We start from the raw sequence: 25,653 nt of genomic DNA on the forward strand, positions 1-25,653 counted from the left end.
GGCATTGCGCCCGCTTAGGGAGTGAGGCTGGCCCTGACTCCCCTTGGCTCAGATCACCAAGAAGTTTCCCAGAGGGAAGGAAGCTGGCTGGTGGGGGAGGGGGTCTCCATGGGGAACCAGGCCCGTGACTATGACGCAGCCAACACAATGGCTTTTCCCAGCCGGTCCCTGGTGACTGAGCTCTGCATGTGGCCCCGCAGGGGGCGAGGGGGTACAGGCTGATAGAGACAGGAACCTCAGGGGCCCAGCAACACCCTCTCCTCCCCACGTGCCAGGCTGCTCCTGGGAGGCAGGGTTCTGTGGCACAGCTCACCCCTCACCGGGAGGGACCCTGAGGCAGGAGTTGCAGCTCCCTCTCGCCCGGAAGTTCACCAAGGGCAGGGGTATGTTGTCTCCATCAAAGTGGGGGCTCCCCAGGGGCGAGGAGGGGGTTCTCGTATGAGGTATGGCACATTCCGAGGACGAGGAGCTACTCGCTCCCTCAGACGGGGGACTCACACATGGCGCGGGCGGGGGCGGCTCCCCTTTCCTCAGCACCCCACCGCCACCCCAGGGAAGTCCCAGCCCTGGAGGCTCCGCCCGTGAGTCTCTGGGATTTAGAGGGAGGCCAGGCCCCTCCCAGCCTCCACAAGCTGGGCCCAGTCCACCCGGTGCAAGGGGAGATGAGCAACCTCCATCCGCTGGGCCTTCGCCCCCAAGCCTGCTGACCGCAGCCCGGGTCCTGCTGGCTTTGTTCTCCTTAGTCCTTCCAGGAAACCCTGCGGGGAGCGGGGAGCAGGGTGGGGTGCAGATTATGTCCCCAAACCAGCCGGCACTCAAGACCACATTCCCGCAGGCCCAGACCCAGGCAGAGCCCCAGGTCCCAACAGGATGCCTCCCAGCCTCGCCGGGAAACGCCAGCAGGGGAGCCACCAAGCCCCGTCACGGGTGAGCCACTGAGGCTGGACCTGACTTCCCACGGGGCCCACCATCAATGAGCAGACGGACAAACGGGGGGACAGCAGGTGGAAGGGGGATTTGTCACGACAGACTTTTGTGTCTGCACGACATTTGTCTGCAGACTTTCCTCCAACACGGCATACACACACATGCACACACATGCACACATGCACACCAACAGGAGGGCGTGTCCGAGCTCGCCCCGTGCAGCACGATGCCCGCCCCCTCCAAGGGGAGGCTCAGAAGCACCTCTGGCCTCCGACAAGGCCAGACCACACTGGAACCCAGAGGCCTCGAGCCGCGGAAAGCAGAACCAGAGTCTGTCGCTACTCCGGCCTGCGTGCTGCTGTCAGAATCCAGTTAAAAGCAAAGTCAGCAGTGGAAACCCAGCCTCATTTCTCCAGGGGCGTAACAAGTCTTCCCCCAGGTCCGGAGGTCTTTACACGAGGCCTGTGCAAACCTGCCAAGTGGTCCACGGGTGGGGGAAAGGGCACGATGCGTGTGCAACAGCACGGCCACTCCAGCCCCTCCCTCCTCTATGATCTCCCAGCTCCCCAGGACCCCTCCCCACGCCAGGAGCCCATTCTTGGTGCCAGGTCCTGGGAGTCCTGGTTGGGGCCTCCTGGGGGACACAGGGCAGAGTAGGCAGCCTGCGGGCAGCATGGATCCCGCTACTTCTGGGGAGGGAGGCAGGCAGCAGGGATGCCCAGACGTTGCTGCCCACAGGGCTCAGGGCTGGTTTCCCATTCCTCTCCACTGGACCCTATGGACACAATTCCACAATGTACAGAAGTTATGCAGGACAGCCCTGCTACCCTTCCCGACTTAGGAGTGAAGAGTAATAACATCTGCCACCAACTTCCAAATGGTGTAGCCAGCAAAGGGAGAATGCGTATCATATGGGGGATTACAGCAGAATGCTAACAGTCGGTTAACTAGGTAGAAGATCTTGGTGTGTTTATTGTACTACTCTTTCAACTTTACTGTGATTTGAAATTTCTTTAAATAAAAAGTTGGGGGGGGGAGACAAAAAATTTTTTTTTAATTTAAAAACTAAATTTTTTTTTAAAAGCTGGCAGCCAGAGGGAAGGGCCTGGGTCTGACGCCCAGCTCCTGGCTCACTCTGGCCCCGTAACTGGCTCTCCTCGCTCACCTGTCAATGGGGCCAGGAGGAGAACCTGCCCTCTGGGGTCCCGGGAGGCTCCATGGGCAGGGCTGGCCACTACCAGGGCTCTGTGCACGCCATCTGTGGTGAGGAGCTGGTCAGGGAGCTGGGAAGAGACCAGGGATCCAGCACCAGCCCACCTGTCCCCCTCGCCCGGCTGCAGGCGCGTGCACCGAGGCTTTCAGGTGAGTGACGCTGCTCCTAATCGTGCTGACACAGCCCAGCCTCCATCGTACAGTATTTATGTGCCTCCAAGTGACGCTTCGGTGCTCGGTTTCTGTCAATTCCCAGGGTGAGCTGCTCAGCACTCAAAGTCATTAGAGCTAAGAGGAGGCCAAGGAGCCGGGAAGCAGTGCTGGGGCGCTCAGGGCCGGCTGGGGGCTGACGGAGAAATAGCAGAAGGCTGGCACGGCTCCGGCCTGCTGGGTGCCTACTGGGTGCCCGGCCCTCCCCACGCCACAGCATTTCCTCCTGCCTGAGACCTTTACGAGAGAAAAGGGGCCAAACCCTGAGCCCAGGTGGCACCGCAGGGCAGGGGCAGAGCTGGGCGTGGGCCTGACCCCCAGACTCCAAGCTTGGGACACTCCCCCCCAGGCATCTCCTACCGGCGCCGCAACAGAGCAGGGTGGGCATGCAGGGGCTCTCCATGCAGCTCCCTGCCTGGCCCAGAGATCGCCCACAGAGCCCCTGCCTGCCCCTTGGCCAGCCCCACCTCCGGGCCATGCCCCAGACGCCTGGGACCTGCCTTCCTCATCGAACTGGCAGGCTTCAAGAGAGATTCGAGGGGGCACCTGTGTGGCTCAGTGGGTTAAGCCTCTGCCTTCAGCTCAGGTCATGATCCCAGGGTCCTGGGATTGAGCCCCACATCCGGCTCTCTGCTCTGCAGGGAGCCTGCTTCCCTTCCTGTCTCTGCCTGCCTCTCTGCCTACTTGTGATTATCTGTCTGTCAAATAAATAAATAAAATCTTTAAAAAAAACAAAAAAGAGAGAGAGAGAGATCCGCAGTGCGGGCTCACTCCGCCAGCCAGGGGACAGGCGGAGGTGGAGACACGGGGATGCCCCTCCAAGCGGCTGCTCTGGGCAGGTGGGCAGGCGCAGTCTGTGGTTTAAGGCAATCGGCACAACTCCCTTCCCTTCTTTATCTATCTTACTCTTATCAACATTTCGCAGCTGAGGAAACAAACAGAGGCTGAATGACACTCACAAAGTCACTGTGCAGGAAATGGGGGGGGGGGGGCGGGGAGCGCCAGGATTCCAGCTGGTGACCAGCCAGTTTGCGGGGGGAGGACGGTGGTAGCACCAGGAGCCGGACACCCCATCCTGAGCAAGCCGGGACGGACGGTCACCCTGGTGGGACGCCACAGCCCACACCCAGTCTTCGAGTCACACACAGAGACACCTTTATGTGGGCTCTGTCCCAGGCCTTCTGCACCCTGCCTTTGAAGTCCAACCTGGTCACGACCAAGGGATCATGTGCCAGAAGCAGTGGGGTCCTTCCGGGGCATTTCTTGGGGGGGGGGGGGCTTCAGATGTGACATCCACATCCACCTCTCACCAGCACATCAGTCAGCGTCCCTGGGGCTCAGCTGACTCAGCTCTAAAGTGGAGGGGGGAAGGTTACAAGAGACCTGACCTGGTGCCGGCCTCTTCCAGCTCAGGGCCACATGGGTACTGAAAAGGGACAGACAGATGGACGGCCCTGCCTGCTCCAAGAAGGACAACCTGTTCCAAACTTTTAACAACCCATTTTGGAACTAAGTGTGAAATATTTGGCACCTCTGGTACATTCTTCTGGAAAGAGGGTCTACCGCTTTTGCCAACATCTCCAAAGAGCCTGAAAACCACCTTGCCCCCCCAAAAGTTAAAAATCCCCACATGACACCTGCTTGTCACTAAGCACATATGACCTCTTCCCACTGTTCTGGACTCCCCTTGGCCACAGCAGCAGAAGTGAGCAGGCTCGGCCAAGGTCACTGTGCTGCCCTCCTGCCGAGGGTGTGAGGGGCTCCAGGAAGGCTCACGTCTCAGCTCCAGGCCCAGATCTGCACCCAAGACTGCTGGGTGGGGGAAGGGGAAGCACGGGGATCAGGGAATGATTCCAGGCTTGACCCAGGACTCCAGAGCCCGATGGGATGCTGTCAGCAGGATTCTAGCTACAGCCAAGGACTAAATGGGGTGAATATAATCGACCCATTTCCCCTCTCACTTGCACACACGTGCAGGTGCACACACACGTTCACACACACAAGCTGTCCTCTCCCCGGGCCTCTGCTCATACCCGTTCTCACTGAACCTGCTCCAGGAAGCCTGGTTCCCGCCCGGCCACACTGTCACTCCTCTCCAGGGCTTCTGGGCTCAGTGGAAGGCATGTCTGCCTCCACAGCAGAGCACCAGCGCAGGGGACATCCACTCTGGGTCAGGACTTGGGCTGGCCACTGTCTCACCCCACTGCCCTCTCTCCCCAGGTATCCAGGGGAGCCGACAGCTGGCCCTTTACCTCTGGCCATCCGAGCCTGACACGGCGGACCCCGGGCTTTGGGATCGAGCACTGGAGTGAGGAGCTGGAGATCCCGGTCCCACCACCGGGTGCCCCACGTGATTCTGACCAAGTCTTTCCCCGTAAAACAGCTGTGACACGTTGTGCTTCACATGCACCCAGCTGCTTAGCCGGGGGGAGGGGGGGCCAGTTCTATAATTATCCCCATTTTACAGGTGGGGAAATGGAGGCACATGGTGGTAGAGTCGGGGGCCAAAGCCAGCCAGCCCAGCTCCCGAGCCCACACTGACCGCCATGCAAGCCCACTCAGACACGGCATCAGGACTGCCCCCTTACAGCTTCCAGCCGGGCAGACCCTCCCCATGCCCGGCTGCCTGGCGTGAGAGGACTGTCACGTAATGGTCTGAGTGCGGCAGACGCTGGTCTAAGCCCCTCCCTGTGTGATCTCACTCCATCTGTCCTGGGCTCAGGCTCCCAGCCTCCCCTGTAGGAAGGCTCAGCCCAGGGCCTGGCGTTCAGGGGTCCATCCATGACCTTGTGTATCTTTGCCAGCTTCTAGGGGCCTGGGCAGCTGCTCCGAAGGTGTCCATCCCCCCCTCCCGCTGTAGCAGGGTTCAGAAGGGAGAGTGGCCACAGAGGAGTGGGGGGGGGGGGCATAGGAGAGCTACGTGGATGGAAGGACAGACTGACAGCCAGAGATGCTCGTGGGGGGATGGGGGCAGGGGCTCCGAGGCCGAGGACTGCCACCTGTCGCTGTCGCCTGCCCCTCCCTCACCTCCTGTCCCCCATCTGGTCCCTCCACAACATCCTCCTCCATCTGGCTTCTCCCCACCACTTCCCTAGGCTTCTCCGTGGCTTCACAGAACCTGCTCCCTGAGCCGACAGCTTCAAACCACTTGTTTTTTACACCACGAAATCCTTTACCAACCTAAGTCTTCCAGGACAGGGGGAGACCAAATATGGGATACAGGAAAGCTCTGAGCTCGTCCCGGTGCAGAGACAGGGGGCCTGGAGCCCTGCCCCTTAGGCAGCCCCAGCCCCCCCAGGGTCTCCATCGACATACCTCCTCCCCTAGACCCCTGGAGCAGAGCGGGCCCTGAGCCATGCCTGGCTCCTCGACACCCCCCAGGAGGGGACCCCATGGATCCCCCAACCCCCCCCCCATCCTTCACAAGCTTCCTGAAAGAAAGGTCTTCTGCAAGTCTAACCTCAATTCTTCCTGCTGCTGGAAAACACTCCTTGTCTGAACCTCCTGGAAAGTCTCCGCAACCTTTAGACAATCAATGTCTCAAGTTTCACCTGCCAACTTTTCATTTTTAAGACATAATAGGATGACAGCAGCAGTGACACACACACTTACAAAAAATTAAGACAAAACTGTGGGACAGGAATGACTCCCCGCAGTGACAGGAGCTCTGCCCCGCTCGCCCAGGTGGCCCACATGCTGGGGCTCGGGCACCCCGAGGACTGGGTGAATCTTTCCGCCCTCACGCCAATTTGCATACCATTACCCAAGAAGCCTTGCGCCTAGATTTCGCTTTTGCAAATTCCCACCAGTTTCGTGTCATAAATAAGATAGAAGACAGAAAACTAATACAGCCCAGCGATGCATTATTCATGCCACATCACACTGTTATGATAGATTTACAACAGCTAATACATGCAAACTAAGTTTGGGCACTAAACGTGAAAATTAAGGGTGGGGAAGGCGGCTCTATCTGGGGGCCGGCAGGGGGACTTCTGGGGGCTGCTGGTGTTCAGGAATCCAGGGAAGTTTCTTTTCGGGCATGCCTGATGACAGTCCGCATCAGTGCCGGTATCGGAGGCCAGCGGCGGCGTGCCGAGGGTGTGGCGGGAGCAGAGCAAGGTGGGATTAGTGACAGCAGCACTCCGGGAAGCAGGAAGCGTCCTTCCTGGGCTCTGCTCTGAGCTCTGAAGCAGATTAACAGCACACGCCCTGCCCAGATCTCCCCTCCCCGCCCACCTCCGCCAGAGCCCACTCCCCCGAGGGAAACTGCCCATCACAGCCCTGCGCTGAGCAGCCCCCGCTGGTCTCAGCACCTGGGGTGCGCTGGGAGCCCACCAGGCGTGGTCCTGCCCAACACAGCCTCGGTGTAGTTAATCCGGTAACTGTCCCCAAAATGTCAATGTGCCGCTGTGGCCAGGGCTGTGAAGGAGTTCAGCGCTGCAGTGGCGGGTCACGGGGCAGGGGTGGGTGGGGGCGGTGTGACCCAGCAGGTGTGGAGGAGGGGAGGTGGTCCACACAGACCTGTCCGCCAGCCAGGGGGAGCTGGGGTCTCATGAGACAGAGGTTGCCCCGATGAACCCTCGCCACAGTCCTGCGGGACGGGGGCCACCCTGTGCACAGATACTGACACGACCTGCCCTGTGTTCTGGCACTTTTCAGGCGACCTGTCCCCAATAAGCTTATTCTTTAATTAAGATGCGACAATCATCCCACAGCTGGCTTCCCCTCCAGCAATCGGTTCAAATGAACTCCATAGGACTGGATTAGACTTTGAAGGTGCCGAACTAGATAATGAACACGAGGATGCGGTGTTGACACAGGCCCTGGCGAGCTACATTATTATTTAACAGGTCTCGCGGCTGCTCCACTGGGACCCAGGAGCCGAACAAGCCGTTGGTGGGCAAGCGTCACACCCGGAGACACACTGTGGGCGCTGGCTCCGCAGGGGGCAGGTTCGGCAAGGTCAGGGGTGGCTGCGGGGGTCCAAGTGGACCTAAATAGAGACAGCTGGTGGGGGCAGGGGTGCAGGCAGAGGCCTGTCCCCAGGGAACCCTCCAAACATCGTCTGTGCTCTGTGGGGCTGACCCTGACCCAGCTCCTGGGGCCTTCTCTGCTCTGAGCATCCTCCTGCCTCTTGTCCTCCTGTGCTCCCCACAGCCACACACCTGGCCGGTCCCGCTCAGGGCTCCTGACCCCCAGGAACCTCTCCTGCTCCTGTCCCTCCTCTGGCTGGATCTGACAGCCCTCGTGCCTCCCCTGGGTTCCCACTGGGCGTGGCCTTGCCCCCCGGCAGTCTCCTCACCCTGGGCTGACCCTGAGCCTCCCGGATCTGCTCCCCACACTGGACTCTGAGCTCCCAGGAGCTGAGACCAGGTCATACTCGTGTCCATCCCTCCAGCACCCCCACACAGAGGGCCTGGGGATCAGGACACCCATCTTTCCATCCACTGTGACTACTAACTCTGAGCACCACGATGTTAAGCCAGACGCGGGGGAAAGGAAAATGAACAGGCCGAAACTCTTGGCCGGGAGCCGCGTTGGTGGGAAAGGCATGTGCGTCAGCAAATCAGAGTTCTGAGGAGTTACATGTGGTAGGAAAGAAACTGCAGGGGACAAATGCGGCCTGAAGGACGCAGCCTTCTGCCTGCCCAAGCAGCCAACACTGAGATGGAGAGCAGACTCAGGAGTCAGACGGCCATGTTCAGCTCCCAGTTCTGCCTCCTTCTAGCTGTGTGACCTGGGGCAAGCCACTTAACCTCTCTGTACCTGTTTCCTCATCCATAGTGTGGGAATAATAATAATGCTCGTCTCATAGGGTGATTTGAAGATGAAACAAGTTAATACCTTAAAACTTGTACTTAAAACCCATCCCCGATCCGTATATACTGGTTAGTATGATTTTCCCGGGAGTGATAAAAATCAGGGAAAGCTCCTTGGAGTTAACACAATCCCTGGATTAACTCCCTAGGTCTCCACATTTGGGCCAGGGCCCTGCTAGGCCCGCCTTCAGCCACGGGCACACTCCCGGGCCTCTTGGCCCGGAGCACGGAGCAGTTAGCTCTTAGCATGTCAAATCCCCACGGAGGCTTTTCTCTGGCCTGGGGAGAAGGAACCACGTCACCGCGGATAAGCAAAGCCCTTCCTCTGAAGTAAAACCTTCTGCAAAGATGTACGCTGAGCCCTGGGACAGCAGCCGGCTCTCCGGCCTGCTCCTCCAGGGCCGGCCAGCCTCGAGCCAGGCCCCACGGATGGCATCATTAGGCAGCAGCGGACGGGGCTGTTTCCAGAACCCAGCGCGAAGGTGGGCAGCAGTGGCGGGCGTGTAGCCTCATTAAATATGCATGGCAATCACCTCGTTATCCTGCCGAACGCGGTGTGTACTGAGGGTGAGCTGCCCACACCGTGCAGCACACAAACTTTTCAATTTCCCCAGCTGCAGACGGGGCGCGTGCTCCCTCCGACCCGCCACCCCTTCCTCCGTCCTGCCTCCCCGCACCCAATGCCCTCCCGATGTCCTCTGCGGCGTGCAACGCAGGTAGAAGGCCATATTGATCCCCTTCTTGAGAGCAGCTGGTCCAGAACTAATCTTAAATCATCGCAGCCTCGAGCTGGAGCCTGGTGGCTGCTCAGCCCCAGGGACGGTGGGGCCAGAGCTGAGCTTCGGGGCCGGGCAGGACTGCACTGCGGCGGGTGAGCGGCAGGAGCAGGGGAGGGAGAGCCAAGCCCCAGCCCCGTCCCCGTCCCCGTCCTGCCCTTCATCCGTCCGTTTCACGCTCCCAGGACAGCTGTCAGCAAAGCCAGGATGGTAGACCCGCCACACGGACGCACGCCCCACACCCACCAGCAACACCGACTCAAAGGGAGTTTGAATCTGCAAGTAAGCCCTGTATACGGGAAGAAGGAAGGATGTAAGGCCAAGTAATTACAGTGACAACCAGCGGTCCCTGAGCACGATCCCCGAGCACTTGCCGCGTGCCGGGTCCTGTGGGAACCAGCCCTTCTGCACCTAAGTGCTCTCATTCAACCCTCAGCGGGGTCCTACCAGCATCGCATTCTCTAGATGGTGCCACTGAGGCCCGGGAGGGCTCAGTGCCTTGTCCAAGGGTTCAGAGCTTGGCAGGACACAGCCAGGGCCATCTGAAGCAGCCAGCAGCCAACCACACCTCCAAGGGAGTGGGGTGTCCAGGGAACCCAAGAAGGGCACGGCCAGGACAGAGATGGGGGCCATGGCCCTGGGTGATGCCTCCCAATCCAACCCCTCCAGAAAGTCGCAGAGCCCTGGGGTGGGGAGCACAGGGGACCCAGCTCGCACCAGGGCTTAGGTCCTGTGGCTCACAACTCCCCAGCGACCATGAGCCGCTGGCTCCCATGTGGTTCCTGGGTCCTCTGGACCCTTCCTTACACAAGTCTCCTTTAGAGAGACCCCGTGGTTCACAGGCTGCCTCCCAGAGCCCCCAGCTGCCTCCTCCCTCTCCCTCCGTTGCCCGCGCTGGCAGCGCTGAGAGCGTCCTTGGGCCAACAGGGCCCTCGGAGGGCCTGCTCGGCCCGTTTCCATCTTATCCTCCGTCTGCTCTTGACGTCTTCGTGTCTCTGGGCTCACTCTTCCCACACAGACAATAGAGTTTGGGTCTCTCCACCAGACTGGAGGCCCTCAAGGGCAGGCGTGTCTCCCCCTTCAGATGGGAGGCCCTCCGGGGCAGGCCTGGGTCTCCCCCGTCAGTCTGGAGGCTGCCATGTGCAGGACTGGGGCCCCTCCCCCCTTCCCCAGCTGCCCTCAGCTGGACCCCGGTGCTCACCGCAGCTCTCCTCCGCAAGAACTGGAAGTCGCACAGGGTACTACTAGCAGGAGAAAGCCAGGAAGACACCCGGGCCTGATGTAAGGACAAAGCAGGGACAGTGCGGGAGGAGACGCAGGGGGTTGGCCAAGGAATCCGACGGGCCTCGTCCTCCATCCTGCCAAGTGGCTTGAGACCCAGGAGCCTCAGCGACCCCCAAAGACCCTGGGGGGACCCTCCCTGCTCTCCTTCCTCTCAGCAGGTGGACGAGGGGAGAGGCCCTTGGGGGCCGGTGTGGGGGAGGGGTAGCAGGCAAGCCCTCCAGAGCAAACCAGGGGCTGGGAAGGGGGTCTGTGGCTACAGCTGCTCAGGGCTCCCCACCCCCCCCACTCTGGCTTCCCCTCAGGAAAAAGAAGACCAGCAACATTCTTCCTCTTAAGGCCTCCCTGGCCCTCCCCAGAAGCCCCCCGCCCACCAGCCCGGCCCAACAGCACCAGTGAAGTCACTGGTCCTCGACAGCATTTGGGGAGGCTGCTGCCTAAAGGATGATGACAGCTCAAAGCCTAAACCCTCCAGTTCTGCCCAGAGCACTGTCTCCCCCCGCACCCCCCGGCTCACGGGCCAGCCGGTAATCCCTCCTCCTCTGTGCCCTGCACCGGAAGGGGCCTCTCATCAAATATGTCCCAGTGCCAGCCCTGACTAGGACAGTGGCACCCAAGCATTACTTCAGGGCATGAGAGGACCCCCAGGAAGTGAGACAGAGCCCCCTTTCACCAACAGGAAACCGGGGTTCACAAATGGTTTCCTAACAAGTCACCAGGTGGTGAGCGGCCGTGTTGGGTCTCAGAGCCAGGTGCCTACAGCTCCAGGACTGCCCCTCGGGTTCCAACAAACATGGGAAAGTGAGCACCACGATCTGGAGACTCAAGACAGGGTCCCAGGGCTCGCCCACAGCTCCCTAGGCCTCAGTGTCCCCACCTGATCCAGCCCTCAACCTGCGATCCTACCGTGGCAGGATTCCCGTGGTGTTCTCGCCTGGCTGTCATGTAGCCAGCTCACAGCCCATCTACAGAGACGGGCCGGCAGGCAAACGGCCATCGTGACCTCACAGCAGCTCACCCGGGGGCCTGTCTGCTCCGAACCCGAGCCTATAACCAGACCTCTACTCCGGGCCCAATTACCAAGGCCCCACGCCAAGCTGACAATCCAAACAAATCAAATGAAGGCAAACATCACCAAAATACCACGGCGGGGGTGCGGGGGTGCGGGGGTGCGGGGGTGGGGGGGAGGGCACCCACGCCCTCGTCCATGCCTGAGGCCCAGGGTGGGCCCTGCAGTGTGGGGAAGCAGAGCAGGCAATGCTGTGGGTCAGTTACAGGCACAGGCCCAGGGTGAGCGGGGCGGGAGCCGTGGGACCAGGCCCCATCCGGATGGCCAAGCACAGCAGGGCAAGGAGGACCCAGCAGCATCCCCCTCCACACTGATCAAAGAGCCCAGGGCGCCTGGCTGGCTCAGTCGGTTAAGCATCCCACTCCTGATTTTGGCCTGGGTTGTAATCACGTGATCTCAGGGTCGTGAGATGGAGCCCCGCGTCAGGCTCCGTGCTCAGCGGCGAGTCTGCTTGAAGATTTCCCTCTCTCTCTGCCTGCTCTCATCCACTCTCCCTCCCTCTTTCTCTCTCTCTCAAGTAAGTAAATAAATAAATCCTAGAAAAGGAAATTAAAGAGCCCAGCCTCCAGGATGGCTGCATCCACCAGCCTCCCCTTGGCACAGCCGGGTCCCGGGTACGGTGTGAGGCTGGGCTCCCAGTCCCTGCCCCACAGGCAGCAAGAGACCCAGGCCAGGGGCCGGATCACGGCTCAGCCCAGTGGTCGGACTCTTCCCCTCCAGGCAGCCCTAGGGATGCATGCTGGGGCGGATGGCGGGGCCCAGCAGCGACATGGGGCCCACTGTGCTTCTCAACAAGCTCAGATCCCTGAGACGCAGCTGGGCCTGAGCACGACGCCAGGGAGGGCACGAGATGCCAGGGAGGACATCCACGAGGATGTGCCCAGCAGGTGGCCTGGAGGCCTGCGGCCTTGAGCCACAAGGTGAGGCCAGTACCTGAGTCTGCAAGCTAGTGGCATCCACCACGGTGACCCGAGGCCCACAGCTGGCCCACACAGCGTCCTCCAGGCTCAGCAGGGTGCGGATGGGTCCTGTCCCCACAGTCAGGCACACAGGAGGGCTCTCCAGGTCCCAGGGGACACCTCCTGCAGGGAGAGGAAAGCCGCAGGTCAGGAGGGGGCGGGGGGCGGGCAGGGGAGGGAATGGCACACAGGGGCGCAGGGCTCCTCAACCCTTGGGAACTGTCAGGAACCCTCAGCAGGGGGCCCAGCAGCCCCACAACACCCTGTCACCCTTCTCTATGGCCCCTCTCCCTCCTCCAAAGGGACGGGGCTGTTCCTATCTGCCTCCATCATGCCCCCCAGGGCTGCACCCCCCAATCCACTCTCTTCCTCCTCTATGCCCCTCTCTTCCACGTGGATTCCCCCTCCCCGCCCCCTGCCATCCTGTTCCTTCGTTCATCCCACACAATAAGTGAGCACCAACCCAGGCCAGGCCGGGTGTGGGCACGGGGCGGGCAGGAAGGAGTCTGACACAGACCCTGCCCTCCAAGAAAACCCTTTTGGCCGGAGAGACCCCGGGGCTGGTCAGCAGTCCCCACCCAAGCTGCCAAGCACAGATGAGCAGGCGAGCACAGGAGCCGCGCGGAGTGCTGAGACAGGCAGTACCCTCTGTCGGGGTGGAGGTGGGGGCAATCCGGAGAGGCTTCCCAGAAGACGCGGCATCCGCGTGGCCGGCCAAGGAGGCAGCTCAGCATGGTGGGAAGTGCCCTGAGCTGGCCTGGGTTCTCCTAGAAACTCAACTGGGACTTGGAGCATGCGTCTCCCTGCTCTGAAGGCCTCAGTCTCCCCATCTGTAAAATGGGAAGAACCACCCAGACTGTCTCTGAGGATTTTTACTAGATGTTTCTGGCTGACTCTTGCCACCTCAGAGATCTTGCCACCTCTGGGGCACTCTGTCCTCTTTGCCAAGATCTCTGATGCCCTTCCTCTGCCAGAGAGGCTGCCACCTCCAGGGGCAGATAAAGAAGTCTCAGAGGCCCAGTCTACTGCCCCTGAAAACAGAGCACACCAAGAGACCTGGCCTGGCTCGGAACAAAATTCTCTCCTCCCCACCCCAGGAGGCTCAGTCCACCCAAGAATGTGCCAAGAATGTTCCCTGGCACGTGAGCAGTGCCCACAGAGGCTGCTGTTTCTCCGAGGTCACACCCAATGCCACACAGAGCCCCAGCGGCCACCCTGTCCTGCCCGCGTGCCAGGTAAGGGACCGGGGGCCCATACTCTGGACACAGGCAGCAGTGGCTGGGGTCTGGGAGAAGGACAGAGCCTGGGGCTGGTTTCTCAGCGCCCAGCCGTCCCACATGCTCCCCACCAGCCCCTGGAAGGAGTCCGAAGGAACCCTAGCACAGACTGTCCCCGTCCCCGTGGGCCAGGTGCTGGGGGCACAGCGGGGAACAGAGTGGTGAAAGCCGCTGCTGGTGGGGGGGGTGGTCTTGGGAGGAGCCCTCGGAAGAGAGACCACACCTCCTACCACTCCCCTGCCCTGGGCTTTCCCTCTCCGTCTGCATTCCCCACCCGTGAAACAGGTTCTCCCCTTGCCCTTCCGTCCTACTTAAAACGGGCCGACTCCCCGCTCAGCTAGGAGCCTGGGCATAGGGTCTTCCCGGCCTGTGAACGTGAGCACCTGGAAAGCAGACTGGGCCGGAATCCTGGCTGCGGCCCCCAAACATCTGCCAGACCTTGGGCCAGTGGCTTCACCTCTCAGAGCCTCACCTGTCCGAGAGGCATGACTGTGCCTGCCCGCGGCCGGGGCTGCGGGGCCGGGGGCCACGTGGGGAATGCTGAACACAGGGTCGGCCCACGGCAAGGGCCACCAGCGGCTGTCGCTGGCGCCGCTGAACGCTGGCACGCGCCAGACACTCTTTCCGTGAATTATTTCCCTAACTCCTGGCAAGTCTACGTGGAAGATTCTATTCTTATTGTTACGCTGAGAAAACAGACTCAGAGTTTAAACAACCAGCCCCGGTGACAGGGCCAGAAAGTAACCAGCGCCCATGAGTTCCTGTTTGGTGTCATTGGCCAGAGCACAGTGGTTTGCACGGGCAGGTGCGGAGGCCACCTGACGGATGTGACAACGGACTCCTGGAGAACAAAGCTGCAGAGCCACCCAAGGGGTGACAGGCCGAGCAGGATGTGAACCGTGCTGACTGGCCCCAGCCTCCTTCCCAACCCCTGCTGCCCTCTCAGCTTCCCCGAGTTCCTGAAGGGCCCTGGAGCCAGGGCGGTAAGTGACCACAAGGTGGCCAGGCCTCCACTGGGGGGACACTGACCCCCAACCCCAATACCAGAACCACAAAACACAAGGCTTTGGCGCCTCCCAGTGGCCAGAGGAAAGTACTGCATGTGCTTGGCCAGAACCGGAGCCACTCTGGCAGGAGGCGGGTGGAGGGTGACCTCCCCCAGTGAGGAAGCAGCTGGGGATGCTGCGACCACACCCGAAAACAGGGAGGTGGGGGCTCTGCCCCAGGGGCACAGAAGTTTTGACCACCAGAGCCCTTGTACTGTCTTCCTATACCTCTCCAGCACAGAGAGTGGTCATGGCGGCGGGGGGAAGGGGCTAGGGTCTGACACCCCTGAGGGTCACATGCTGGTGACTGCTCCTCCCCCTGCTGGCATCTCAGACATCCCCCAGGAAGTCCTGACTCCAGGACAGAATGATAAACTGGTAAAATTTAATAACAGTGATATTTTTATATCAAAAAGGACAAGGGACAGATGTCCCCCATTAGAGGACAAAGCTCCAATAGGCTTCCCTTGCTGGGCCTTGTTTTCCCCCAGTTATCCCCAATACATTCATGTTATTTAAACTCAGTTGGTGGGGGCAACAGGGTGGCTCACTCAGTCTGCCCGCCCACGGCTCAGGTCACCATCCCAGGATCCTGGGATCCAGCCCTGTGTCAGGCTTCCTGCTCAGTGGGGAGCCTGCTTCTCCCTCTGCCTGCTGCCGCTCTCCCTGCTAATGCTCGCGAGCTCTCTCCCTCTGACAAATAAATAAATGAAATTTTAAAAATAAATAAATAAACTCAGTGGGTGACATTTTGTTATGGTGGCCGCAGCCATCGGAGACACCGTCTTACCCCCGCACCCCTGAGCCCAAAGCAACAAGTCAGGAACCGAGGGGCAAAGGGCGCAGGGCAGCCCAAAGTGGGGACCAGGAGGCCAGAGCAGAAGGCAGGCTCACAGGATTCAGGGGGGCCAGGGAAGGGGGGGTCCCTTTGGAACCCACATCCAAACCTCCAAAACCTGGAGCCCGTATTTACACTGACACACATGCAGTGTCTGTCGGTGAGAGGGATTTTTTTCCCTCCCTCTTCCCCCTTTAATTAAAAACTATAAATGCCTTATCAAAAGCTAATTAAAAATACCAACACAGTGCCAAGTGGCAAAAAAAATAGCTCAGTACAAATATCCGTTTATAACCCTGCAACAGGCAGTGATGACGCAGCAATTAGAGGCTTGAAGGGGGGGGGAGGGAGAGGGGAGGGGGGTAGGGAGAGAAGGGGGAGAGAGGAAGAGAAGGAGGGGAGAGGGGAGGGGGAGGGAAGGGGAGAAAGGAGGAGGGAGGGGAGGAGAGGCAGGGGAGGGAGAGGAGGGACATGGTGCCTGTGGGTTGGGGAGCTTCAGACTCCTCAGCCCTCTCTGGGCGCAATGGGGGCGTCTGCCCTCCCCCCAGCACATATCTTGGAACCGTAGGAGCTGAGCTGGTGGACGGGACAGGGACTGCGGCCCTCTTCATGCTGCGCACAGGCCGTGTCCCCGCCCAGGGTCGCAGCTTGGGCCATTCTCGAAGGCGGTGGTGAGAACTCAGAGAACGTGCACACATTAAGCTCTGAATGTTCCCGGGACTCATCAGCTGAACACCGAACACTGAACACCGCCAGCCTTGCCTTCCAGACATCACCCTTGGACCCATCCCGTGGCCGTGGCCGGTGGCTCAGTAACATCATAGGTGCAAATGCTTAACATCAGTAAGCATTCACTCTGCCAGGCCCAAGGCTATGCCTTCGCCGAGTTGTTGAACCCACTGGGACCCGTGAGCCGTGGTACTGACACCATGCCCATTTTACAGATGAGAAGACCCAGGCGCAAAGCAATTTGCTAACCACTGGACATAGCCACCTCCTGCCAACAGGGCAGAGGGGGGAGCTGCCTGCATGGCAGTGAGCACCCCGTTCACTCAGGGACCCCAGTGGGGATCAGGGATCTCCAAGTACCCCCAGATTCCCTGATTTGTTTCCGAGCTGCCTCCTCACCCTGCCTCCCACCACCATGCTGGTACAGGACGCGGCTCCTAGTCAGTGCCCAGGGCTGCCCCCACCACCCCCAGCCTCCTCACCGCTGGTCCGAGGGAAGGCGGCGAGGGTCCCATCCTGCAGACCTGCAAACAGGTGGAAGGGGCTGTGGCACAGGCAGAGCACAGGCTGCAGACCGGGGCTCCTGCAGGTCGCCAGGCACTGGGTACCCGTGTCCACACTGCCGTAAACCAGGATGCTGTAGGAGTTGGGGGGGGGGGTGTAGGAGACCTGAGTGACTCATGCAGACCCCACCCCCACTGCCCTGCAGGCCCTAGGGAGAGGCCTCCCTCCCCTCCCGAGACGCTGCTGTTCTGCCTTTAGGAGGCTGGGCTTTCCCAGGGTCTTTTGAGGATGGCGCCCTCCCCACCCCTGCCCCAGGGAGGAGCCGGTGGGAGGCTGGAGAGGAGGCAGACAGAGATGCTAAGAGGACTGTCCTCGGGACCACACAGACCCAAGTGGGAACCCAGACACGCCGTCTTCTAGCTGACCCCCCAGGCTGCTGCCCCTCAGTTCCCCCCCAGAATGGAGCAATGATGCCGGCCTCACGGCCACAGATAGAAATAAAGCAGTGACGTGCTCCTCTGCCCCAGGCCCCTCACCTGCCATCCTGGAGCCCGAGACAGATGGTGGGATGCACTGTGGTCGAGGGGTCAGGGGCCATGCGGCTCTCGTCTCCACTCTCCCCTTCTTCTGGCTCGGGAATGTACTCCATGCAGAGCACAGGGGCCGCCAGCGGGAAGGACTTGACCGTGCGGGGCGAGGGCCGGTTCAAGGAGAAGATCTCAACCTGGCCCCCTGCACCTTCCTGCCCGCCCCCGACCTGCAGTGGAGACCCAGACGGGCCATCAGGCACAGCCACCAGGGCGGGGACAGAGCTCAGAGCCTGCCTTCCCGGTGACCTGTCCCAAATTTCTACTCATACTGAGGTTAGGCATCGGGAAGAGCGTCCCCTCTCCTGCCCCCACACATCGCGCTGTCCCTGAAGGTCACTCTTCCCCAGCTGCCATGGCAACGGATTAGATTCAGGGCCCAAAGGAACTCAGGCAAGGAGCCAGGGTAGACCAGATACCCGTCAGCTCTCTATTTCTCCAACTTTAGAGTGAATTTCAACCAACAAATAGTGAACATACGTCTGCCCCTTACAATGTCCTCCTCTGTCTGGTTCACCATTCCACCGCTATGCTTAGCCAGTGGCAAGCACTTAATATACACTCGCTGAACAGATGAGCAGACGGATAAAGGGATGGGTGGAAGGAAGGGGAGAAGAGTGGGTAGATGCACGGACAGATGGACGGATGAGGAGATGAAAGTGAGCGGATGGATGGATGGGTGATTCTATGGGCAAGTGAATGGATGAATGGATGATTACACAGGTGGATGGACAGATGGATGGATGGATGGACAGGCCAATGGATGATTATTATGGATAAGTGGATGGATGGGACGATGATTATATGGATGGACGGACGGATGGATGGGTGGGTGGACAGATGGATGATTATAATGGATAAGTGGATAAGTGGATGGACTGACGGATGGATGATAATATGGACGGATGGACAGATGGATGGATGGACGGATGGACCGATGGATGATTATTATGGATAAGTGGATGGACAGATGGGTAGTAGATGATTATTATATGGATGGATGGACGGATGAATGGATGGACGGATGGATGGATGGATGGATGGATGGATGATTATATGGATAATTGATGGATAGATGGATCAATCAATCAATCATCTGATTGATCGATGGATGGATATACCACATGCTAGATACTGGGGAAACAATGAGGAACAAATCTCCCTCGGAGAGAATATTTGGGATGGACTCTAAAGGGTGAGCCAGAGTTTTCCTGCCTGAGGGCCTGGAGACAGGAATAAGCAGGAGCTGAAAGGTGGCCGGAGGGATGGGGAGGTGGACCCTCCGGGAGTCCCTGGGAAAGCACAGTCTGCGCCACAAAGAGCAATCGGGGGACTATTTGAATGAAAAGAGGCTCTGCCAGGAATCCCAGGGGGAGAGAAGGCGGCTGGGATCGCTCTCAGAATTGGGCAATACCAGCCCTGCTCCCTGACCCCCAGGGTGAAGCCGCTGCCACCCAGGTACTCTGCACAGCTTCATTCATTTCCTTCATGGCACATGACCATTTACAAGAGTCACAGTCCCTTCTTGTCCCCTGTCTTCTGCTGCCTTGGGTGAACCCACGTCTGCCAACTCTGAGCACAGAGCCTGGCACGGAGGTTCCCAGGAAGACCTTCTGGGTGAAGGTGCACGTGACGGGGCCAGCAGGCAGCATTTTCCAGCATCGCCTTCCCACTGCTGCCCTCCCTGCCTCTGTGCTGAGGCCACAATCCCTGGCTGGGCTCAGGAGTGACTTACCCAGAGGTAGCCCTGTGGAAGGGACGTGCTGACCGCTGAGAAGCCCAGCAGGGGACAGCTGACAGGACTGTGGACCAGGGCCCCAAGCTGCGGAGACACAGAAGGCACACGGGGGCTAAGCATCAAGGTGTCAGAGATGCCAATGTTTGGCAGCAGGACGTCTGTCCAAACCACCTGTGGGGGTTGTCAAACCTGCACATTGGGGCGCCCCATGCAGGTCCCGAATGAGAATCCTCGGAGACCGGAAAGTGACAGGTTTCACAGGATCTCCAGGCAACGCCTATGTACTCACATTTGACCAGCGCTCTCCTAGAACCTTCTGGCAAGGAGGCATCTGAATGATACTCTGGGCCCGCTACCGATTTTTCCCAAACTAAGCAACATCTGGATAAGATTTGATGAAAACCACTAACACCCACCCCGCTTTATTTTACAGATGAAGAAATGAGGCTCATGGTGGACATATGAATGCCCTAAGCCACGGGAAGATGATGACAGGGCCTGGCCTGCACCCTCCTAGATCTCCCTGCATTCCTCCAGAAAAGCACAGCGGAGGATGGAAGGGGTGCTGGACATTTGGTTCCACGCCCCTCAACAACAGAACCACTCCGCAGACAAGCCTGCCAGCACCGGAAGGCCGAGGGGCTGGCAAGGCCACCTTCGGGGCCAGGGTCTCCGTCTTTGACCGGCTGTCATCAAGAGCCACTAGCTGCTCACTCCTCCTGCACCTGCTGCCCCAAACCACAGGCCAGATGGTTCTCTGGGGCCTGTTCCCTGAGCTGAACCCCACCAGTCAGTCTCTCTGGCCAGGACAGCAGTGCATAGAGGTGGCCCAGCCCTGTCTCGAACCCTGCTAGAACCCCTGGCCAGTAGGAAGGCAAAGGAGGCCCACAGGCGAGAGCTGGAGGCGCCCCAGGGAGGACCTCAGCCACCCCCTCCCCCTCTCTGCTGGGCAGGTGCTGCCCTCTGCTGGTGCTGCAGGCCCCGGCGGGCCCCGGCCGAGGCAGGAGGTCCTAACCAAGTGTCTAATGGTTGAAGATGAGGAAGCCCAGGGGGGTCATCTCATCCACTCCCCTCATTTAGGAGTTGGCAAATTCTGATGTGTGGGCGTGGGGGAGGGGACACGACTAACTCAAGGTCACACAGCAAGTTGGCAGCAGAGTCGGGTCTAGAATTCCAAGTCCCACTCCCGGCCCAGCGCCCTTCCCACTGGAGTTGAATTCTCCCCAGAGGCCCGGCTGCCCTCGTGCAGGCCTCAGCGCTCCCGGCACCCAGTTGTGTGCAGCTGGGAGCACAGGTGCAGGCGCCCGAGCAGGAGGCTCCCCTCGCCCTCCCCCCGCACCTCCCCACGCACCCTCAGGCCCCCGCTCCTCGGCATCTCACTTCATGGTGGGCCACACGCAGCGGAGGCTGCCCAGTCCCTCCTGCCAGGCCACTGCTCCAGTCCTCCCACGGACCGGAAGGGGAAACTGCAACCCTGTGTCCAACGTTTCCATGGCAACCCCAGGGGGCCCGGATGTCAGCCTTGTCCACAGAGCCCTGGGCCAAACTGATGGCAAAAGCTCCAATGGCTCCTTGGCCCCAGGAGTCCCACCGGGGTCAGGAAGCCGACTCTCCCAAATCAAGGTGCCCCGGGTAGCGCAGAGGAGAGTGGCTCGAGCTGGAGGACGGAGACAGGCTGTGGGCGCAGCCAGCCGTGGCTCCGGTCCCAGCTCAGCTACCAGCCGGGGACCCCCGCAGCCAGTTCCTCATGGTCACGGAGAACCTGAAGCCTCACCGAATGGTCGTGGGGACTGGAGAGGCAGATATACGGCACTTGGCACAGGGCTGGGCACGTCCTGTGGGACATGCTGGCCTTCTACGTGCGCCACCCTGTCTCACCTGCAGCACCAGGCCAGGAGGGGCGGGCTGGGGCAGAGCCAGCGGGCAGGGAACCCCACAGAGAGCGAGCAGCTCTGGCTAATGAGCCTGGAGCAGACCCTCAGCAGGTCTGGGCTGCAGCCCCCAGCCCCCGAGGTGCTCACCGTGGAGCATCTCAGCACCCTTTCCCCAAGCTCCAGTCCCCAGACAGGCTCCCAGGCTGGACCGCGGCTCAGGGGGACAGGTTTGCACTGAGCCCTCCCCCTTCTACATGAGGGACTTCGCAGACGTGTGTCCCCAGGGATGAGGCAGAAGACGGCTTCCCAGGTGGGTGGGTGGCTTTCAGGGAGGCCCTGAGGCAGCGGCTTGTCTGTGACCTTACCACCCAGGAGCGGCCTGTCCCGTATTCTTCAGAGGACTAAGGCCATCGGGGGTGACAGATGTCACCCTGGGGTCAGCCTTCTCCACAGGAGAGGCTTACCTAGGGCCAGGTAAGCCACAGACGGGGTGGCCCCTGAAAAATCCCCACCCCACAGACTCTACCTGAGTAGAGTCCCCAACCCATCCTGGCCTCGAGGCCCCTGGGAACCTCCACCCTGTGCTGGGAAGGAGCACATGAGACTCCTCCCTATTAATCAATCAATGAGGTCTGAAGGCCAACAAAGTCCGGCTTCCCTGAGCCCTACAGGGATGAACAGCATCTGGCCTCCCCTGCCAGAAATGAGTCCAGAAGCCCCTCCTTCCCCAGGGAGTGCTGGCAGACCCTACCTCTGTGGGTCTGCGGGCAGCGGGGAGGACCCGATTTACTGAAGGTGAAGCGCCTTGAGCAGAGCCTGGCACGGATGCCTCTGGAAAGGGCTCGCTACCCCATTGCTGTTGCTGCCCCCTGGGCCACTGGCCACCGAGCCATGCTGGGAATCTGACTGCACCCCCTAAATCAGTCTGTGGCACAGGGAACATTCCACCACCCCTGACACCTTCTCCAGGTGCACACACTCAGGAGCCAGGTCTGTCCTTCCTGCCATCCACGTGGCCAACCCCACCCCGGTACACTCCCCGAATGCATCCCCATGTCCCCTGCCCCTGTCCCCTTCCCTAGGACCAGGATGAGAGGGAGAGGGTGGGGCCAAAACACCCCAGCATCCAAAGGAATATTATAACACAATTTTTGGCAATAAAAATCCATGCAAAAAAATCCATGATGAGCAATTAGTAAGATGTTAAATACACACAGAAACAGACCCTGCACAACCCTGCCCCACCCCCACCCCAGCCCGTTACTTACCCCCCAAAACAGCAGCCAAACCAAGGCCACAATTTGCTGATTTGATTTTGGAAGTATTGCATTCCACTCATCGTGATGACTGGGATTAGGTGACTGTCCCACGCGCCTCGCCCCCCACCTGGCCCTGCCTCTACTCGCAGCCGAGTCCTGCCAAGGCTCGGCGGGACCCCCGCACCGAGGACTGTGTGGCTCTCTCGGTCACCAGTCTTGTCCCCCCAGGGGCCACGGTTCACTCGCCCACACCACAGCCTGAAGGACTGGATGATCTTTCCAAAATGTACATCACAGGGTGCTGGTCCCCCACGTGGAGCCACCCTTGGGTGTGTCATGGCCCTGAGAATGAAACCCCACCGCGACCAGCCCGGGAAGCTGGCGTGGACCGGTGCGTCCACACGGGACCTGTCCGTCTGTCCTCTGCTCCAGCCTGTCCTCCCAGCTCTCGGGGCTGCAGCATCCCAGGCTGCCCCTGCTCTGTGCCCCTCAGTCTGTCTGGGATACTCACCCCCCGGGGCCTGCAGGGGATCGGGGCCTTCTCGCCACTCATGTCTGCCACCCCTGCCAAGAGGCCTTCTCGGCCCATGACCATGAGGCCCCACCCCTCTATCTGTCCCAGCTGACGTAACACACATCGCCCTCCTGTGTCCCCCCCTAGGTACAGCTATCTCTGTCCAGACTGAAAGCGACAGGAGGGTGGGTCCCCACTACACACCCCGTGTCCGGCACAGGACCTAGTATGTAGTAGGTGCTCAAAATTATGTGCAGAACAGACAAGTGAATGAACTAATAGCTGAACGGACGCCTCAAGGGCATGCGCTTGTCGCTGTTCGGAGCCCCAAGCTACAGCCCAATCAGCTCGTCTCTTAGGGCTTATGTATCTAAGTCCCAAGCCTGTGCTTCCCCCTCCCCAGAGCTCACATGAGTTCCTCTCCTAGGGAAGAGGATGGCAGTAAGGACTCCAGAGGGAGGGGTGAGCGCAGCCAGGACATCGGGGACAGGTGACAGCGGGGGGAGCGTGCCAGTGGTAGGGCACGTGGGTGCTGGAATCGGACTAAGCAAGGCGCCAATTCCTGGACCCCTCACTACTGGTTGTGTTTTTAGAAAATCATGTCACCTGTCTGAGCCTTGGTTTCTAACCTGGGAAACAGATCTAGAAACATCTATTCATGGGGTTCTTATAAATATCAAAACAAGACAGTGGTGGCAAAGCACTGGGGAAACGTGGTAGGTACTTGACAGACGGAGGGAGGGCCGCCACGGGGCCAGCGTCGGCTCCCACCTGGCCTGGCAGCATCAGCAAGAGGCCAACCCGTGGTCTGGCGGAGCACCTCGGGCGTGTTGCGGCCTCTCTTCTGAGCTGGAGTCATGCCATCCGTGGATGAGATCATTGCTATCTCTCAGCTCAAAATCACAGGATTTTTCCATTCCCTTGACCCACAGAGGGCATCTATCCGCATAGTTTTGGTGCGGAAGCGGACTCCTACCGCATCAAAGCATCTTGGGCGACTCCATCCGTAAGAGGTGGAGAAGCTGGGACTACACCCCGGCCCCCTCCTGCTGGGGGTACAGGCCAGAAGTCCCAGTTGTCCCACGAGTCACCAGCAAGATCCATTCCACTCACCTGCAGACTGAGGCCCCGCGAAGAGAAGGCGGGGATGCAGCAGGCCAGGATGGGGCACCAGAACGGGCCTTTGCTCTTCTTGTCCTCATCCGGGCACAGCCAGCCTGGCTGGTTTTCCTCACCTACAGCAAGAGCAAGGAGGTGGGGGAAGCCGGTCAGAGTCCGAGGACCAAGCGGGCAGTGAGCAGCCCTGCGAGCCCAGGGGACCGTCCCCAGCTCCACACCTGCCCAGCCCAGATGAAACCCGGCCCTGATCCATGGTCACGGCCGTGCATCCCGGCAGCGAGTTGGAAAACCTAAGAGTTGAGTCCTGGCTCGCCCACCCTCTCACTGAGCAGACTTGTGCAAATCCCCCCAACTCTAAGCCTCGATTTCATCACCCATGAGACAGGGGCATAAAAATGCCTTTGTCTTGAAGTCGTTGTGGGGATCCAGTGAAATAGTCAATGAGAAAGGGTTTCAAAATGTTGTGATGCTGAGCACAGACCAGGCCCTGCTTCCTTGACCTAGAGATCTAGAGGGGCTTCTCGAGGCCAAAACTAAGCCAGAAACAAGGTGACACATCCTTGCCGCTCTACACTTGACTCTGATGACGATGGTCAAGAGTATGACCCTCTCCTGCTTCCTTTAAGACCCACCCTGAGACCCAGGCGGTCCTTGGCCTCCACATTCCCAGTCTAGTTGGACACTGAAGCCCTTGGGGGCCTGTGAGAAGCACAAGGGCCCAGACTGCGGACTCAGGTCTGGACACCGCTGTGTTCGAGAGCATCTGTAAACCACACTCTGCAACGTGAGGGCTCCCTCACATGCCACCACCTCCAAGAAGTCCTCCCTGACCACCCTGGCTATGACGGCCCCCTCTCTCAGAAACCAGTCTAAAGATCACCTCTTATTCCCCGCACAGCCTGCACCACAATCTAGAATCACTTTGTCTATTTCCTTGTTCATGGTCTCTCTGCACACATCTCTAGAACGTAAGCTCGGGCCAGCAAGACCTGGGCTGTCTGGTTTGCCGCGGTCTCCCTGGTGCCCGGCCCACTGCCTGCACACAGTGAGTGCTCAGCAGGGGCAAGTTGAAAGGGTAAATGAAGAGAGGGCGTGACTGAGCAGGTAACTACCATCCCACCATCCCTCCCGGAGAATTCTCCCTGCTCAAGAGCCCATCCTTCTCCGCGCTCCCGTGGGGGGCCGCCTGCCGGGAACACCGTCAGCCCAGGCAGGGCATGGTGAAGACACCTACTGTGCGTCCACACGCAAGCACATGGAGGGGCCACAGACGTGTTCCAGGCTTCTCGTTCTCACAGTAACCAGCTCAGTGAGAAGCGTGATTTTTCCCTTTATGGACAATGAGGCCGACACTCAGGGATGAAGTAATTGACTAGGTCATGCGCGCGGCTGGTGGCAGAGTCCAGATGGGGACCTGGGTCTGCTGGACTCCTGTGCTGTCTCCAAGCAACCAGCACCCCCCCCCCGCGCCCCCATTGAGGTGCATGACTGAGGCTGGACAACCAGGAGGTAGCTCCGCCCTGGAGAGGGAGAGCCAGAGGATGGGACGGGGCGCCCCGGGCGAGAGGAGCCACTCAACACAATGACATCAAGCCAAAGGGCACCTTCAGGGATGGGAGGAGCGGTCTGCCACAGAACAGTCGTGACGCAGACCTCCCACCCCCACGTGTCTACTCAGTGGCCAGGAGGAAGCAGGGACCCGGGCCCACCCTGGCCCAGCCGAGCAAGTGTCAGCTCTGCCCGAGGGGGCTCACCAGCCACAGGGCCTCCAGACTGGGGTCCTGCGCCAACCACTGCTCCCTACCGTCAGTCCTCCCCACGACAGCCAGAGCCAGCCCACAACTTCCGCCGGACGTCACCATTCCCACGTCCAGGGAGTCTTATCCTCTTGGAATCAAATCTAGACTTTTCCAGA

At 60.0% G+C, this 25,653-nt stretch overlaps 1 protein-coding gene across 12 annotated transcripts in view; it reads right to left on the reverse strand.

Moving 5' to 3' along the window:
• ARHGEF10L (Rho guanine nucleotide exchange factor 10 like) overlaps window positions 1-25,653 on the reverse strand; it is a 155,312-nt gene that overhangs the window by 16,576 nt on the left and 113,083 nt on the right. For all 12 annotated transcript variants that reach the window (XM_032361134.1, XM_032361140.1, XM_032361139.1 and 9 more), the window contains 5 exons: window positions 23,733-23,854; window positions 18,970-19,056; window positions 17,184-17,404; window positions 16,626-16,780; window positions 12,228-12,376 (listed from right to left, as the gene is read on the reverse strand). In XM_032361134.1, coding sequence (XP_032217025.1) covers window positions 12,228-12,376; window positions 16,626-16,780; window positions 17,184-17,404; window positions 18,970-19,056; window positions 23,733-23,854 — 734 coding nt within the window. The remainder of the gene's footprint in view (window positions 1-12,227; window positions 12,377-16,625; window positions 16,781-17,183; window positions 17,405-18,969; window positions 19,057-23,732; window positions 23,855-25,653) is intronic.

This window comes from Mustela erminea, chromosome 10 (assembly GCF_009829155.1).
Source record: "Mustela erminea isolate mMusErm1 chromosome 10, mMusErm1.Pri, whole genome shotgun sequence".
Lineage (NCBI taxonomy): Eukaryota > Metazoa > Chordata > Mammalia > Carnivora > Mustelidae > Mustela > Mustela erminea.